Source organism: Lonchura striata, chromosome 23 (assembly GCF_050655825.1).
Source record: "Lonchura striata isolate lonStrDom1 chromosome 23, ASM5065582v1, whole genome shotgun sequence".
Lineage (NCBI taxonomy): Eukaryota > Metazoa > Chordata > Aves > Passeriformes > Estrildidae > Lonchura > Lonchura striata.
In genome coordinates this window covers 7,680,785-7,694,868 of record NC_140725.1, presented here as the reverse complement: position 1 = coordinate 7,694,868, position 14,084 = coordinate 7,680,785, and the positions used below count along the sequence as shown (strand labels likewise).

Sequence of the window (14,084 nt, the reverse complement as noted above, 5' to 3'; positions counted from 1 at the left end):
GGACAGGACCCAGGGAATGGCTCCCACTGCCAGAGGGCAGGGCTGGGTGGGAGATTGGGAATTGGGAATTGTTCCCTGGCAGGGTGGGCAGGGGCTGGGCTGGAATTCCCAGAGCAGCTGTGGCTGCCCCTGGATCCCTGGCAGTGCCCAGGGCCAGGCTGGACACTGGGGCTGGAGCTCCTGGGACAGTGGGAGGGGTCCCTGGGGGTCGCACTGGGTGGGATTTAAGGTCCTTTCCCACCTAAATCATAAATTCAGTGATTCCACCAATGATTCTATCATTCCACCTCAATGATTTCCCGGTTATCTCCAGGTGAGGACCAGGATTTAATTCTGGAGAACAGAAAAGTAACCAGAGCAATAAACCCCAGGCACTGAGCTGTGTAAAAAAATCCATTTATTGCAGTTTTAACTGTATCAAAAAACCCCAAAGGGAACAGCCCAGGGAACACACAGGCCACGTGTGGAATCGAACCAAAAACTCTCCATTTCAAGGGAGCTGCAGAAGGGTTTCACCGTCAGTGGCACAGCCAAACCAAAATTCCTTTCAATTCCGAGTGCTCCCCAGAGGAAGGGGAGGGGGAGAAGCTGCACAGTGAGATGTGGGGAGGGGACAGCCTGCATGGGTGTCACCGCCAGCGGGTGTCACAGCCTGCAGGGGTGTCACCGCCTGCACGGGTGTCACCGCCTGCACGGGTGTCACAGCCAGCATGGGTGTCACTGCCAGCGGGTGTCACAGCCTGCAGGGGTGTCACAGCCTGCACGGGTGTCACAGCCTGCACGGGTGTCACAGCCAGCGGGTGTCACAGCCTGCACGGGTGTCACAGCCTGCATGGGTGTCACAGCCTGCACGGGTGTCACAGCCAGCGGGTGTCACTGCCTGCACGGGTGTCACAGCCAGCGGGTGTCACAGCCAGCGGGTGTCACACCCTGCACGGTGTCACAGCCTGCACGGGTGTCACTGCCTGCACGGGTGTCACTGCCAGCTGCTGTCACAGCCTGCACGGGTGTCACCGCCTGCACGGGTGTCACAGCCTGCACGGTGTCACAGCCTGCACGGGTGTCACCGCCTGCATGGGTGTCACAGCATGCACGGGTGTCACAGCCAGCTGCTGTCACAGCCAGCGGGTGTCACACCCTGCACGGGTGTCACACCCTGCACGGCTGTCACAGCCTGCATGGGTGTCACCGCCTGCACGGGTGTCACAGCCAGCTGCTGTCACAGCCTGCACGGGTGTCACAGCCAGTGGGTGTCACACCCTGCACGGTGTCACCGCCTGCACGGGTGTCACCGCCAGCTGCTGGACCCTCGTGCCCCTCGGTGCCAGCCCAGCCCCGCGGGCACTGACCCCGCAGCTCCGGGTCACTGGATCTCCCCCATGTACAGCCTCTTGTCACTGGACGCAGACAGAACTGGGGGCAAGCAAGGAAAGGAGTAAAGGATTAGAGCAGAATGTAAACATTCTAACAATATAAAAACTGAAACACAAAAATAGAATATAAAAATGGAAATAGAATGCAAAAATGGAATATAAAAAGTGACACAGAATACAAAAATTAGAATATAAAAATTGAAATAAATGCAAAAATTAAAATAGAATACAAAAATGGAATATAAAAAAATTTAATATGAAAATTGAAATAAATGCAAAAATTAGAATATAAAAACTGAGATAGAATGCAAAAATTAGAATAAAAAACTGAAATAAATGCAAAAATTAGAAGAGAATATAAAAATTAGAATGCAAAAATTAAAATAGAATATAAAAACTGAAATAGGATACAAAATATAATATAAAAATGGAAATAGAATACAAAAAATTGAATATAAAAATAGAATACAAAAGTTTGAATAAAAAAAGTGAAATAGAATACAAAAATTGAATATAAAAACTGAAATAGAATATAAAAGTTAGAATATAAAAATTGAAATAAATGCAAAAATTATAATAGAATACAAAAACTGAAATTGAATACAGAAATAGAATATAAAACTGAAATAGAATACAAAAATTAAAGCAATATAAAAATGGAGATAGAATGCAAAAATTAGAATAAAAAACTGAAATAAATGCAGAAATTAAAATAGAATATAAAAACTGAAATAGAATACAAAAATTTGCATACAAAAAGTGAAATAGAATACAAAAATTAGAATATAAAAATTGAAATAAATGCAAAAATTAGAATATAAAAACTGAGATAGAATGCAAAAATTAGAATAAAAAAACTGAAATAAATGCAAAAATTGGAAGAGAATATAAAAACTAGAATGCAAAAATTAGAAAAAAAAACTGAAATAAATGCAAAAATTAGAAGAGAATATAAAAACTAGAATGCAAAAATTAAAATAAAATATAAAAACTGAAATAGGATACAAAAATATAATATAAAAATTGAAATAAATGCAAAAATTAAAATAGAATACAAAAACTGAAATAGAATATAAAAATAGAATATAAAAAGTGAAATAGAATACAAAAATTTGAATATAAAAACTGAAATAGAATACAAAAAATATAAAAACAAATAGAATTCAAAAATTAGAATATAAAAACTGAAATTGAATACAAAAATAGAATATAAAAACTGGAATAGAATCCAAAAATTAAAACAGAATATAAAAACTGAAATAGAACATAAAAATTAGAACACAAAAGCTGAAATAGAATACAAAAATTACCCCCGTGGTTTGAGACCTCCCCAAGGACAGCCCAAACTCCTGATTTTGCTGGAAGCAGAGCTCAGCTGCTTCCCAGAACAGGCACGGAGCAGCGCTGTGCCCCAGCCCAGCTGTGCTGGTGGCTGCCAGCTGTGCCCCAGCCCAGCTGTGCCACCCCTGGAGCAGCGCTGTGCCCCAGCCCAGCTGTGCCACCCCTGGAGCAGCGCTGTGCCCCCAGCCCAGCTGTGCCACCCCTGGAGCAGCGCTGTGCCCCCAGCCCAGCTGTGCTGGTGGCTGCCAGCTGTGCCCCAGCCCAGCTGTGCCACCCCTGGAGCAGCGCTGTGCCCCAGCCCAGCTGTGCCACCCCTGGAGCAGCGCTGTGCCCCCAGCCCAGCTGTGCTGGTGGCTGCCAGCTGTGCCCCAGCCCAGCTGTGCCAGCCCTGGAGCAGTGCTGTGCCCCCAGCCCAGCTGTGCCAGCCCTGCCAGCTGTGCCCCAGCCCAGCTGTGCCAGCCCTGGAGCAGCGCTGTGCCCCCAGCCCAGCTGTGCCAGCCCTGCCAGCCCTGTCCCCAGCTGAGGGAATGGCTGGAACACCTCCGGAAGGTTCCCAGGTGGGATTTTGATGCCGGGAAGTGCTGAGCTCCAGCCGGGCTCTGCCAGCACCGAGTGCCTCTAGAGGGCACATCTGGCCAGGAAAGTGTCCCCAGGGCACCTGTCGCCCTGATTCTTAAGATTTTCTAAAGCCTTCTGAGTTTATATTCTTGTAGAGAAATTTCTCATACAACTTTCTTTAATCCCTGTCCAGGTGAGAGCCCTGCAGTGATTTATGGATCAGCATCCCAGGAGTTCCCAGCCAGCAGCTGCACGACTCAATAGGTTTTTAGTAATGGATTTTAAACTGTTATTTGAAGCCCAGTGATTGATGACCCAAGAGGAGCTGAGCACAGGATCCCACCCAGAGAGGAGCTGCTCTGCTTCTCCAGCCCAGCCCCAGCCCTGGATACCCAGGAACAAATCCAGAGCTCCCTGCCCCTTAGCCTGCCCCTTGGCTTGCCTTTGGGGTTGACTGATGCCAATTTTTGGCTGCTGACCAGGCCAAGGTGAGTGTTTCCATGGAAGCACAGCACCCTGCAGTCCTGCCCAGCCCATGCTGGACCAGGAAATGGGACTGGGATCTGGTCCCAGCTTCAAATGGCTCTGAGAAGCCACCACGAGCTTTGCATCACCCAGCTCTGAGTGTGGTGCCATGTGTGAGACACGTCCAGAACAGGGCCCAAACCCACTGCACCAAGAGCTTCCTTTGGGTGGGATTTTGAGGAGGAATTATTCCCTGGGAGGGTGGGAAGGGGCTGGGCTGGAATTCCCAGAGCAGCTGTGGCTGCCCCTGGATCCCTGGCAGTGCCCAAAGCCAGGCTGGACATTGGGGCTGGAGCTCCTGGGACAGTGGGAGGGGTCCCTGCCATGGCAGGGTGGCACTGATGGGATGTAAGATCCCTTCTAACCAAACCATTCTGGGATTGTGATTTTATAATTCTCTGATTTGCTTCCTACAACCTTTGGGGAAGTTAGGACCCCTCAGGCTCCCAGGTGATCCATGTCCTCATGGAATCACCAAAACATGGTCATACCCCTGGCATTCCACTATTCCAAACCCTCTCCTCATGGCCCCTGGGCAGTGGCAGCCACCCCCAGCCCACAGCAAGAGCCACCCTGCTGCCCTCTGGGTGTCCCCAGCCCAGTCCCAGAGTCCCTGGGCTCACCCAGGGTGTCCCCACCCAACTGGAGATGAGCAAAGAAGGCTCTGCCACCCCTAAATCAGCTAATGGACTCTGAGCCACTCTGGCAGTTTTGAGGTCACTTCCCAGAGGATCAGCAGCTCAGTGAGCCTTGGAGCTGCTGCCCTGGGAGTGGGGAGCACTTACTGATGGGTTCCTCGGGGTGGAAGGCCAGCTCATTGACAGAGCCAGCATGGCCAGGCAGCTTGTACAGGATCCTCCTGGAGGTGGTGTCCCACACGTACACAAACCTGCAACAGAGTCCTGCTGAGGACAGGCATGGGCCGAGCAAAACACCTGTGCCCCCAGGTGCAGCTGGCTGGAATGATCCTCGTGAGGATAAACAGGAACTTCCAGGAGAAAAATGCTGCTCTGACAGGCCCAGGAGAGCAGAGGCCTGAGCAGGGAGGAGATAAGAGTGGCAAAAACCTCACTGCCAACAGTGCACCTCACCCCTCAGGGCACAGAGATGGATTTGAAAGCTGTGAGGCCAAAGAAATCCTTGATAGTGCAGGGACAGGGAGTAAGTCAGCACTGGGACTGGGGAGGAGGAGGGGCCTCACCCTCCCAAACACCCCCCAACACTGTGTGCATGTCCAGGTATCCCCTTGGGCTGGCAGTGAGGAGCCCAGAGCCCCCCAACCCCTGCTGCACTGCAGCCCCTCCCAGCCAGCAGCTCTAAAGATGGGATTTCTCCCTGCTCTGCCACAGGAGCCACATGCCAGCATTTATTAGGGAGTGATGGGATCGCCCTGAGCCCTTTGATCACCCTCTGCCAGGCCTCACGCACTGCTGGCTCCTGCCTGAGGCCCCCAGGATCCTTCCCTGGGGGCACCAGGCACAGCCCAGCTTTCACACTTCTCTTAAAAACTGTCTCAGAGTCAGGGAAACCGAGCCCAAATCCCTGTGTCTGCCGTGGGAAGCTCTGCTGGGACCTGCCCCAGGAGCTGTCAGAGCCCTGAGCTCCACCAGCACCTGCAGAATGAACCAAACGACCCAAACTCCAGGCACACCTGCCCAGAGCAGGGCTCAGCCTGCCCACAGGGGCCCAGGCAGGAGCTGCTCTTCTCCCCAAGGGCAGGAATTCCTGCTCCCCCTAGGGCAGGAGCTGCTGTTCTCCCCCAGGGCAGGAATTCCTGATCCCCTCAGGGCAGGAGCTGCTGTTCTCCCCCAGGGCAGGAATTCCTGCTCCCCCTAGGGCAGGAGCTGCTGTTCTCTCCAAGGGCAGGAATTCCTGCTCCCTCCAGGACAGGAGCTGTTCTCCCCAAGGGCAGGAATTCCTGCTCCCTCCAGGGCAGGAATTCCTGCTCCCTCCAGGACAGGAGCTGTTCTCCCCAAGGACAGGAATTCCTGTTCTTCCCCTAGGGCAGGAGGCTGCTCCCCCCAGGGCAGGAATTCCTGCTCCCCCCACCGAGAGCCCAGCAGGGCTGGAGACAATCCAGCCCCAGCTCATGCTGGGACAGCTGCCCCACTAAATCTGGACAGGGAGAGCTCAAGTTCTGCCTCTCAGCCACCAGAAGCTCATTAGTCTGGTAATTACTGCGGCCCCATGCCCTGGCCCCCAGCCTGTAGGAATTCCTGTCTCCCTGGCACTGGATTTGGGCCTGGATTTGCTCCAGGGGACATTGGTGTCCTTCACAGGGACCTTCAGACCCGACCTGCTTCCTCCCTCTGCCCTTTCCCCTCCTCAGCTCATTTTACAAAATCTTTCATTTACAAGACTGAGATGTGCCAATTGATTTTTTTTCTCCTTAATTAAAGGAGGAGTCATTAATGACCCCTGGAATCCCACCATGCAGGAATTTACCTGGGATTTCTGCTCCTCATCCTCCAACCCCTGCTCTCAAAGATCCCCCCAAGCTTCTGCCAGGACACCCAGGGGTCCAAGCCAGTGGCAAAGATGTCCCTGTCACCTGCTGGGGGATCCTGTGGTGGGACAGGGCAGAGCCTCAGCCAGCTTTTGACAATAATAATAACAACCTGATTTTACAACATTCAGATGCTCCTCCACGGAGCCCAAAACAGCAGAAACACATCCCTGTGGAAATCAGGGAAACTCCCTGAGGGCTGTTTGGGATTTCACACTCAAACACGAGTCTGAGCCTGGAGATTCTGATCCAGGAACACTGCAAATCCATCAGGGGACAGAGGAATGCAGTGGCAACTCACCTGTCAGCAGAGCCCCCTGCAATTTTACTGCCATCTGGGGACCAGGAGCACCTCAGAAGGTTCTAAAACAAAACAAAATGCACAGACCTATTTAGTTTCCCCCTTTTCTTGAACTCAAATCACCACGAGACTTTAACCAGCACCACTTTAATGATCTCCCTTGGAAGATGAGATAGTAATTACAGATTTTATTTTATTGCTGGAAACAGCCAGTGAGTTATTTTACACAAAGTAGATGGTAAGTGTAGAAAATACTTAATTTACAGCTAATTATAAATGAACTGAACACAGAAATCTTGTTACTGAGGCTTTAATTGGAACCCACTTTGTGGATTCATCTTCCTTTGAGTTCTTATTAGCGCCTTTCTGGCCTAAACTTGCATTGAAAAAAACAAATTAGAGAAAAGTTAATAGCAGAGGGAACTGAACAAGGAGTGGAGCACACTCACCTTTTCAAAATTATGGACATTTCCCTGGAAAATCTTCACACATCTCTCCTTGGGGGCAAAGGGCCTGATGTCCCAGATCCGAACTGCAACAGAACCAGAGCCAGCAGCTGAGGGGACAGGGACAGGAGCCCTGGCAGAGCCCCTGTGCCCAGGACAGGCTCCCTGAGCCCCCATTCCCCAAAGGCCACGGGGAACCAGCAGCTTTCCCTGCAGGAGGCTTTGCTCTGGCACAAACAGCAGCAAGGGGGAATTACAAAAAATTCCCCACCTGCCATGCCAAAACTGAGCCATCACCTCCTCACAGAGGCTTTGCCTCATCCTGACACATCCCATGGGCACGGTCCTGAGGGGCTCAGCCTCACCAGGGACAGTGGGACAGGCAGGGTGGCACTGGGCTGTCACTCCTGCTGAGGGGACACAGCCAAGCCACCTTGACACGAGCCAGGCCCAGAGTGCACAGGTCACCTGTGCCACGGCTCCTGTCCCCAGTATCCTGCAGGATAACCTGTGCCATGTGTCCTGCAGGATAACGTGTGCCATGGCTGCTGTCCCCAGTGTCCTGCAGGATAACCTGTGCCATGGCTCCTGTCCCCAGTGTCCTGCAGGATAACCTGTGCCATGGCTCCTGTCCCCAATATCCTGCAGGATAACCCGTGCCATGGCTGCTGCCCCAGTGTCCTGCAGGATAACCTGTGCCACGGCTCCTGTCCCCAGTGTCCTGCAGGATAACCTGTGCCATGGCTCTTGTCCCCAAGCCCTGCAGGATAACCTGTGCCATGGCTCCTGTCCCCAGTGTCCTGCAGGATAACCTGTGCCATGGCTCCTGTCCCCAATATCCTGCAGGATAACCCGTGCCATGTGTCCTGCAGGATAACCCGTGCCATGGCTGCTGTCCTCAGTGTCCTGCAGGATAACCTGTGCCATGGCTCCTGTCCCCAAGCCCTGCAGGATAACCTGTGCCATGGCTCCTGTCCCCAGTGTCCTGCAGGATAACCTGTGCCATGGCTGCTGTCCCCAGTGTCCTGCAGGATAACCTGTGCCATGGCTCCTGTCCCCAGTGTCCTGCAGGATAACCTGTGCCATGGCTGCTGTCCCCAAGCCCTGCAGGATAACCTGTGCCATGGCTGCTGTCCCCAGTGTCCTGCAGAATAACCTGTGCCATGGCTCTTGTCCCCAAGCCCTGCAGGATAACCTGTGCCATGGCTCCTGTCCCCAGTGTCCTGCAGGATAACCTGTGCCATGTGTCCTGCAGGATAACGTGTGCCACGGCTCCTGTCCCCAGTGTCCTGCAGGATAACCTGTGCCATGGCTCTTGTCCCCAAGCCCTGCAGGGTAACCTGTGCCATGGCTCCTGTCCCCAGTGTCCTGCAGGATAACCTGTGCCATGGCTCTTGTCCCCAAGCCCTGCAGGGTAACCTGTGCCATGGCTGCTGTCCCCAGTGTCCTCCCAGCTGGGACAAACCCCCTGAGGCAGCTGCTCTCCCCCTCAAGGACCCAAACTCACGGTTCAGCTCCGGAGCCCAGCTCCCTGCAGCCCAGCCCAGCACTGTTTTTGCAGGAGGAGCAGGCAGAGGTGTCCCTGCAGGCTCAGCAGGGTGTACCTGTGTTGTCCATGGCGTTGGAGAGCAGGTAGGAGCCCTCAGAGCTGAGGCTCAGGCCCGTCACCGAGTCGGCGTGGCCCCGCATGGTGTAGGTGAGCTTGTTCTGCCGCAGGTCCCACACCTGGCATGGAAACACAGCCAGCACTGCTGGGGCTGCAGCTCCCACAGCACCCACACGGGCACTGGGGGCACACAGCTGCCATCAGCTGGGGGTTCCAGCTGCTGGAGCTTGATGGACTTGTAGGAAAATGGGATTTGTGCCTTGCATTTGTAACTGGAGGTGTTCAAGCCCCAGGAGTTACATGGCAGCAGCAGCACACACACAGCACACAGGGAATGGCTCCCACTGCCAGAGGGCAGGAATGGATGGGAGATTGGGAATTGGGAATTGTTCCCTGGCAGGGTGGGCAGGGGCTGGGCTGGAATTCCCAGAGCAGCTGTGGCTGCCCCTGGATCCCTGGCAGTGCCCAAGGCCAGGCTGGACACTGGGGCTGGAGCTCCTGGGAGTGTCCCTGCCAGGGCAGGGGTGCAGTGAGATGGTGTTTCACGTGTTTCATCCTTTCCTTCAAACCACTCCATGACTCTATGAAAACATGAGTCTGGAAGTTTATGGGTTTCTAGAAAGACAGAATTTGCCTTTGACAAGATTTCTAAGTGAATACATTCAAACTGCAAGGAGCTCAATGCCAGCAGCCCCAGGGCTGCACAATTCCTCTTGAACTGGCCCCAGAATCCCCCAAACCCCCTGGCACAGAGCAGGAGCTCCCCAATTCCCACAGTTCCAGAGGTTCTTCCAAAAGAGGGGCAGTGGGAGCAGCTCTGGTGGCAGTGCCACACACAGCACTGGCTGTGACAGGCTGGGGACAGCCCTGGTGGCAGTGCCACACTGAGCTCTGGCTGTGACAGGCTGGGGACAGCCCTGGTGGCAGCACCACACTGAGCTCTGACTGTGACAGGCTGATGACAGCCCTGGTGGCAGTGCCACACTGAGCACTGGCTGTGACAGGCTGAGGACAGCCCTGGTGGCAGTGCCACACTGAGCACTGGCTGTGACAGGCTGGAGACAGCTCTGGTGGCAGTGCCACACTGAGCACTGGCTGTGACAGGCTGGGGACAGCCCTGGTGGCAGCACCACACTGAGCTCTGGCTGTGACAGGCTGGGGACAGCCCTGGTGGCAGTGCCACACTGAGCTCTGGCTGTGACAGGTGGGGACAGCTCTGGCAGGTTGATGACAGCTCTGGTGGCAGTGCCACACAGCACTGGCTGTGACAGGCTGGGGACAGGCCAGAGCAGGGCTGAGGGCATGGGGACAGCCAGAGCCCCGCAGTCCCCAGGGCAATCAGCTGAGCTCACTGTTAAAAAAGAACTTTCCACAGCATCAGGTGCCCGGGGCAGCTGCAGACTGGGGCAGAGGGCACAGAGGGGATGTGTCACCACGTTCTCTTCAGCTCACCTCACAGCTGGCTCTGTCCCAGGCTGCCAGCACAGCCAGCATTCCACACTGGCTCCCGGGTGACAGCAGTGCTGGGACACCCGAGTGCCAGGCTGTCCCTGCCAGGCTGTCACAGCTCCATGCCACTTTATTGGCTCTGTACCACCAGCAGAGATGGACACAGCAGGTCCAGGGGGGTTGGGATGTAAAATTCAGCAGGTGGCACCCAAGGCTGTCCTTGACCAACACAGGGTGTGACAGGATGGAAAAGGTGGGCACAGGGGGAAAGGGACACAGGGTCCTACCTTGATGTCATTGTCGATGCCTCCAGAGATGATCTGGTCACTGGTGTCATTGAAGGTGACAGCCAGGACCTGGTAGGTGTTCTGGAATGTCTGGACAGCAGCTTTTTTCCTGATATCCCACAGCTGGAAAGAAAAGTGGCACTTATAAGAGGTGTGCACAACAAAATCACTGCAGAGATATTGGCAGGGACTCAGCCTGTTCTCCTGAAATCCATTTGTAGGTCTCATGAAAAACATCAGATCTGGAGATCTTTATAAAAAACACTGAATCTGCTGTGTCTGGAGCACAGGAATGAAGGCAAGGAAGAAGAGGCCAGCCCAGATTTCAGGAGAGAGAAAAAGGAGCCAGTACAGGAAATTACAGAAGAAAGAAGAAGGGGCCAGCCCAGATTTCAGGAATAGTTTTCTCATGCTTTGCTAATCCATAAAGAAACTGTCATTTCTGTTTTTCTGTCCAGAAAGAACTCTTTGGACCTCCAAGGATGGGGACTCCAAACCTCCCTGGGCAGTTCCAAGGCCTGAGCCCTCTTTCCATGGGGAAATTCCTGCTGCTGCCACCCTGAGCCTGCCCTGGCCCAGCCTGAGGCCGTTCCCTCTCCTCCTGTCCCTGTTCCCTGGAGCAGAGCCCGACCCCCCGGCTGTCCCCTCCTGGCAGGAGCTGTGCAGAGCCAGAGCAGCAGAAAAATCCCAGCTGAGCAGCTCAAGCTTCCCAAACCCCCTGAGAAACACAGAAAAAACAGAGCAGTGAAATTTGCTGTCACATTTTTGCCTCTGAACTCAGAGCGCTAACAAAACGAGCACCAAAAGGCTGAAATCAGCCCAGATAAAGGGGAAGATCCTAAAAGCTTCTCCACCTTTTTTCCCTAGGCTTTGCCCAGGGCACACACTGACCTTGACAGTGCCATCGTCGCTGCCCGTGCAGACGAGCTGGGGGCCCCTCCGGGCAGGGTAGCAGGAGTTGACAAAGGACGTGTGGCCCTTGAGCCTCTTGACCCTCTCGCCCGTCTCGCTGTCCCACACAGCCACGGTTTTGTCCGTGGATGCTGAGAAGAGCATGCTGCAGGAACAACCACTGTGAGGGCCCAGCTCCCTTCCCAGTTCCTTTCAGGAACAACCTCCCCTGTTGGTGTTTTGGAGGCACCTGAAATGCTGACTGACACTGGAACAGCTGCATGGATAAACTCCCCTTAATCCCTGCTGTGAATGGTTTCACTGCCTCCTCAAGCAGCATCTAGGATGAGCACAGCTCAGCAAAGCTCAGCAGCAATGGTGGAACAGCCTTTTAAATTAACCAGTATCTCACTTGCTCTCTGTCTCCCTCCCCAGTGACTCCCGGGCACCCAACACAAACTTCCCTCTGTGCACCAAAACTGCATCAATGGCACTGGGGGAGGTCACAGGTGCCCCCAGATCCTTTGCCCACACTACAAGGACTTGGTGTCCATGGACTGAGCACAGGTAACAACCCCAGAATCATTTAGGTTGGAAAAGAGCTCCAAGAACATCAAATCTGAGCTGTGCCTGGTCCCCACCTTGTCCCCAGCCCAGAGCTCTGACTGCCGCCTCAGGGATGGGCACTCCAAACCCCCTGGGCAGTTCCAAGGCCTGAGCACCCTTTCCATGGGGAAATTCCTGCTGCTGCCACCCTGAGCCTGCCCTGGCCCAGCCTGAGGCCGTTCCCTCTCCTCCTGTCCCTGTTCCTGGAGCAGAGCCCGACCCCCCGGCTGTCCCCTCCTGGCAGGAGCTGTGCAGAGCCACAAGGTCCCCCTGAGCCTCCTTTTCTCCAGGCTGAGCCCCTTCCCAGCTCCCTCAGCTTCTCCTGGGGCTCCAGCCCTGTTCCCTGAGCTGCAGTGAGTCCCTGAGCAGCACAGAACCCCTGCCCTCACCTGCCATCCGTGTTGTAGTGCAGCTCCATGACAGCCCCGCTGTGTCCCTTCAGGGTGGCAAAGTTGTCACAGTCCCCGTAGACATTCCAGAGCACTGGGGGACAGCAAGGGACAGGTGAGCACAGGAAAGGCTCGGGAACAGCCCCTGCTGTGCATGGAGCTGATCTTTGGGGATTCAGCAAAGTGGGGATGGACCAGCCCCACTGCTGAGTCCCAGCTGGGACAACTCACAGCAGTGACAAAGCATCGTGCAGAGCAGCTTTAGGGAGCTTGGTTAAGGTGAGTTTATTATGAACAATTATAATTTTTGCTTCAGGAAGCCTAAGCATTAAAACTGCATGTCTGCAGACCTCTGGAAGCCATGTGCCAGGGACACAGGGCGGTCACAGCTGGCACCCAGCAAGGCACTTTTCCAGCACCATCAGGATGGCACCTGCCAGAGCAGCTGGGAAAAGCTTCCTGCACCCCCATGGGGGAGCAATTCACACCCAGAACCCAGCCAGGTGAGGGCTGAGCTAAAACCCCCCAGCAGCAGGGCCTGAGCCCGGGAGACAGCAGGGGACAGCAGTGCCACTCACAGATGAGCCTGTCGAAGCCAGCCGAGGCCAGGGTGTTGCCATTGGGATGGAACTTGCAGCAGTAAACCTCCCCCTCGTGTCCTGACAGCAGCATGATGGGGGCCTGCAGCGAGGAACAGCGCGGGGGGCCCTGGGGGGCACACCGAGACACCGTGAAGGGACAAGGGGCAAGGCCAGCCTGCCACCCCTGCCGAGCATCTTCACCTTCCCACAGCACATCCCACCAGAATTCCAGCATTACTGAGGCTGGAAAAGAGCTCCAAGGTCACTGAGGCAACCTGGTCCCCAGCTTATCCCCAGCCCAGAGCTCTGAGTGCCACATCCAGGACGTTCCTTGGACACCTCCAGGGATGGCACTCCAAACCTCCCTGGGCAGTTCCAAGGCCAAGGGTGGGCAGCAGCAGGAATTTCCCCATGGAAAGGGGGGGGTCACCCTTTCCATGGGGAAATTCCTGCTGCTGCCCACCCTGAGCCTGCCCTGGCCCAGCCTGAGGCCGTTCCCTCTCCTCCTGTCCCTGTTCTGGAGCAGAGCCCGACCACCGGCTGTCCCCTCCTGGCAGGAGCTGTGCAGAGCCACAAGGTCCCCCTGAGCCTCCTTTTCTCCAGGCTGAGCCCCTTCCCAGCTCCCTCAGGGATTCTCCAGCCCCTTCCCAGCCCCCTCAGCCTCTCCTGGGGCTCAGTTCCCTTCCCAGCTCCGTTCCGCGGACAGGCCCCAGCCGAGGGCCTAGAACCTAACACAGGTGCCTCAGCAGTGTCCAGCCCATCACGCTCGTGGCCCTTCCCTGCTCCTGGAACCACGCCTGGCCTCTCCTGTCCCCTCACCTCCCGTCCCACCCCGATCTCCTCCCACCCTCCCCTCACGTTCCCCCGTTACCGCCTGCAGCAGAGCTCCGGCCGCGGGCTGTCCCCCCGCGCCGCCCGTGCCCGGCGCCCCGGGCAGGTCATGGCGGGGCCGCTTGGCGGGCGCGGGGACGAGCGGGAGGTCGGGGCCGGGCGCGGGGGCGGCGGCGGGGCCGGTGGGGCCCGGGGGGGCGGCAGGACCGGGGCCGGGCGCGGGGCCCGGCGCCTTCCGCTTCTGCTGCTCGATCATGGCGGCCGCCGCGCCCCGCCCCCCGCGCCCCATTGGCTGTCGCTGCCGCGGCCGCCGCGCTGATTGGCGGAGCGCCGGGCAGGTCCCACCCCCCGACGCTGCGCCGAGGATGGAGCGGGTAGCGCGGCGCCTTCTGGC

General features: G+C 55.3%; 1 protein-coding gene across 2 annotated transcripts; it reads right to left on the bottom strand.

Annotated features, from left to right (window-relative positions):
• Window positions 1-380: 380 nt before the first annotated feature.
• SNRNP40 (small nuclear ribonucleoprotein U5 subunit 40) lies at window positions 381-13,961 on the bottom strand. Of its 2 annotated transcripts, XM_085559892.1 has the most exons (12): window positions 13,731-13,961; window positions 12,857-12,986; window positions 12,279-12,372; window positions 11,284-11,449; window positions 10,393-10,515; window positions 8,655-8,775; window positions 7,054-7,136; window positions 6,605-6,666; window positions 4,583-4,686; window positions 1,260-1,413; window positions 811-1,109; window positions 381-618 (listed from the first exon to the last, which is right to left on the bottom strand). In XM_085559892.1, exons 1-10 carry the CDS (start codon window positions 13,944-13,946, stop codon window positions 1,364-1,366), a joined length of 1,149 nt encoding a protein of 382 aa, XP_085416018.1. In that variant the 5' UTR covers window positions 13,947-13,961; the 3' UTR covers window positions 381-618; window positions 811-1,109; window positions 1,260-1,363. The 2 variants fall into 2 exon arrangements, with proteins under 2 accessions (XP_085416018.1, XP_085416017.1); XM_085559891.1 differs by lacking the exons at window positions 381-618; window positions 811-1,109 and having other exon boundaries at window positions 1,315-4,686.
• Window positions 13,962-14,084: the final 123 nt, after the last annotated feature.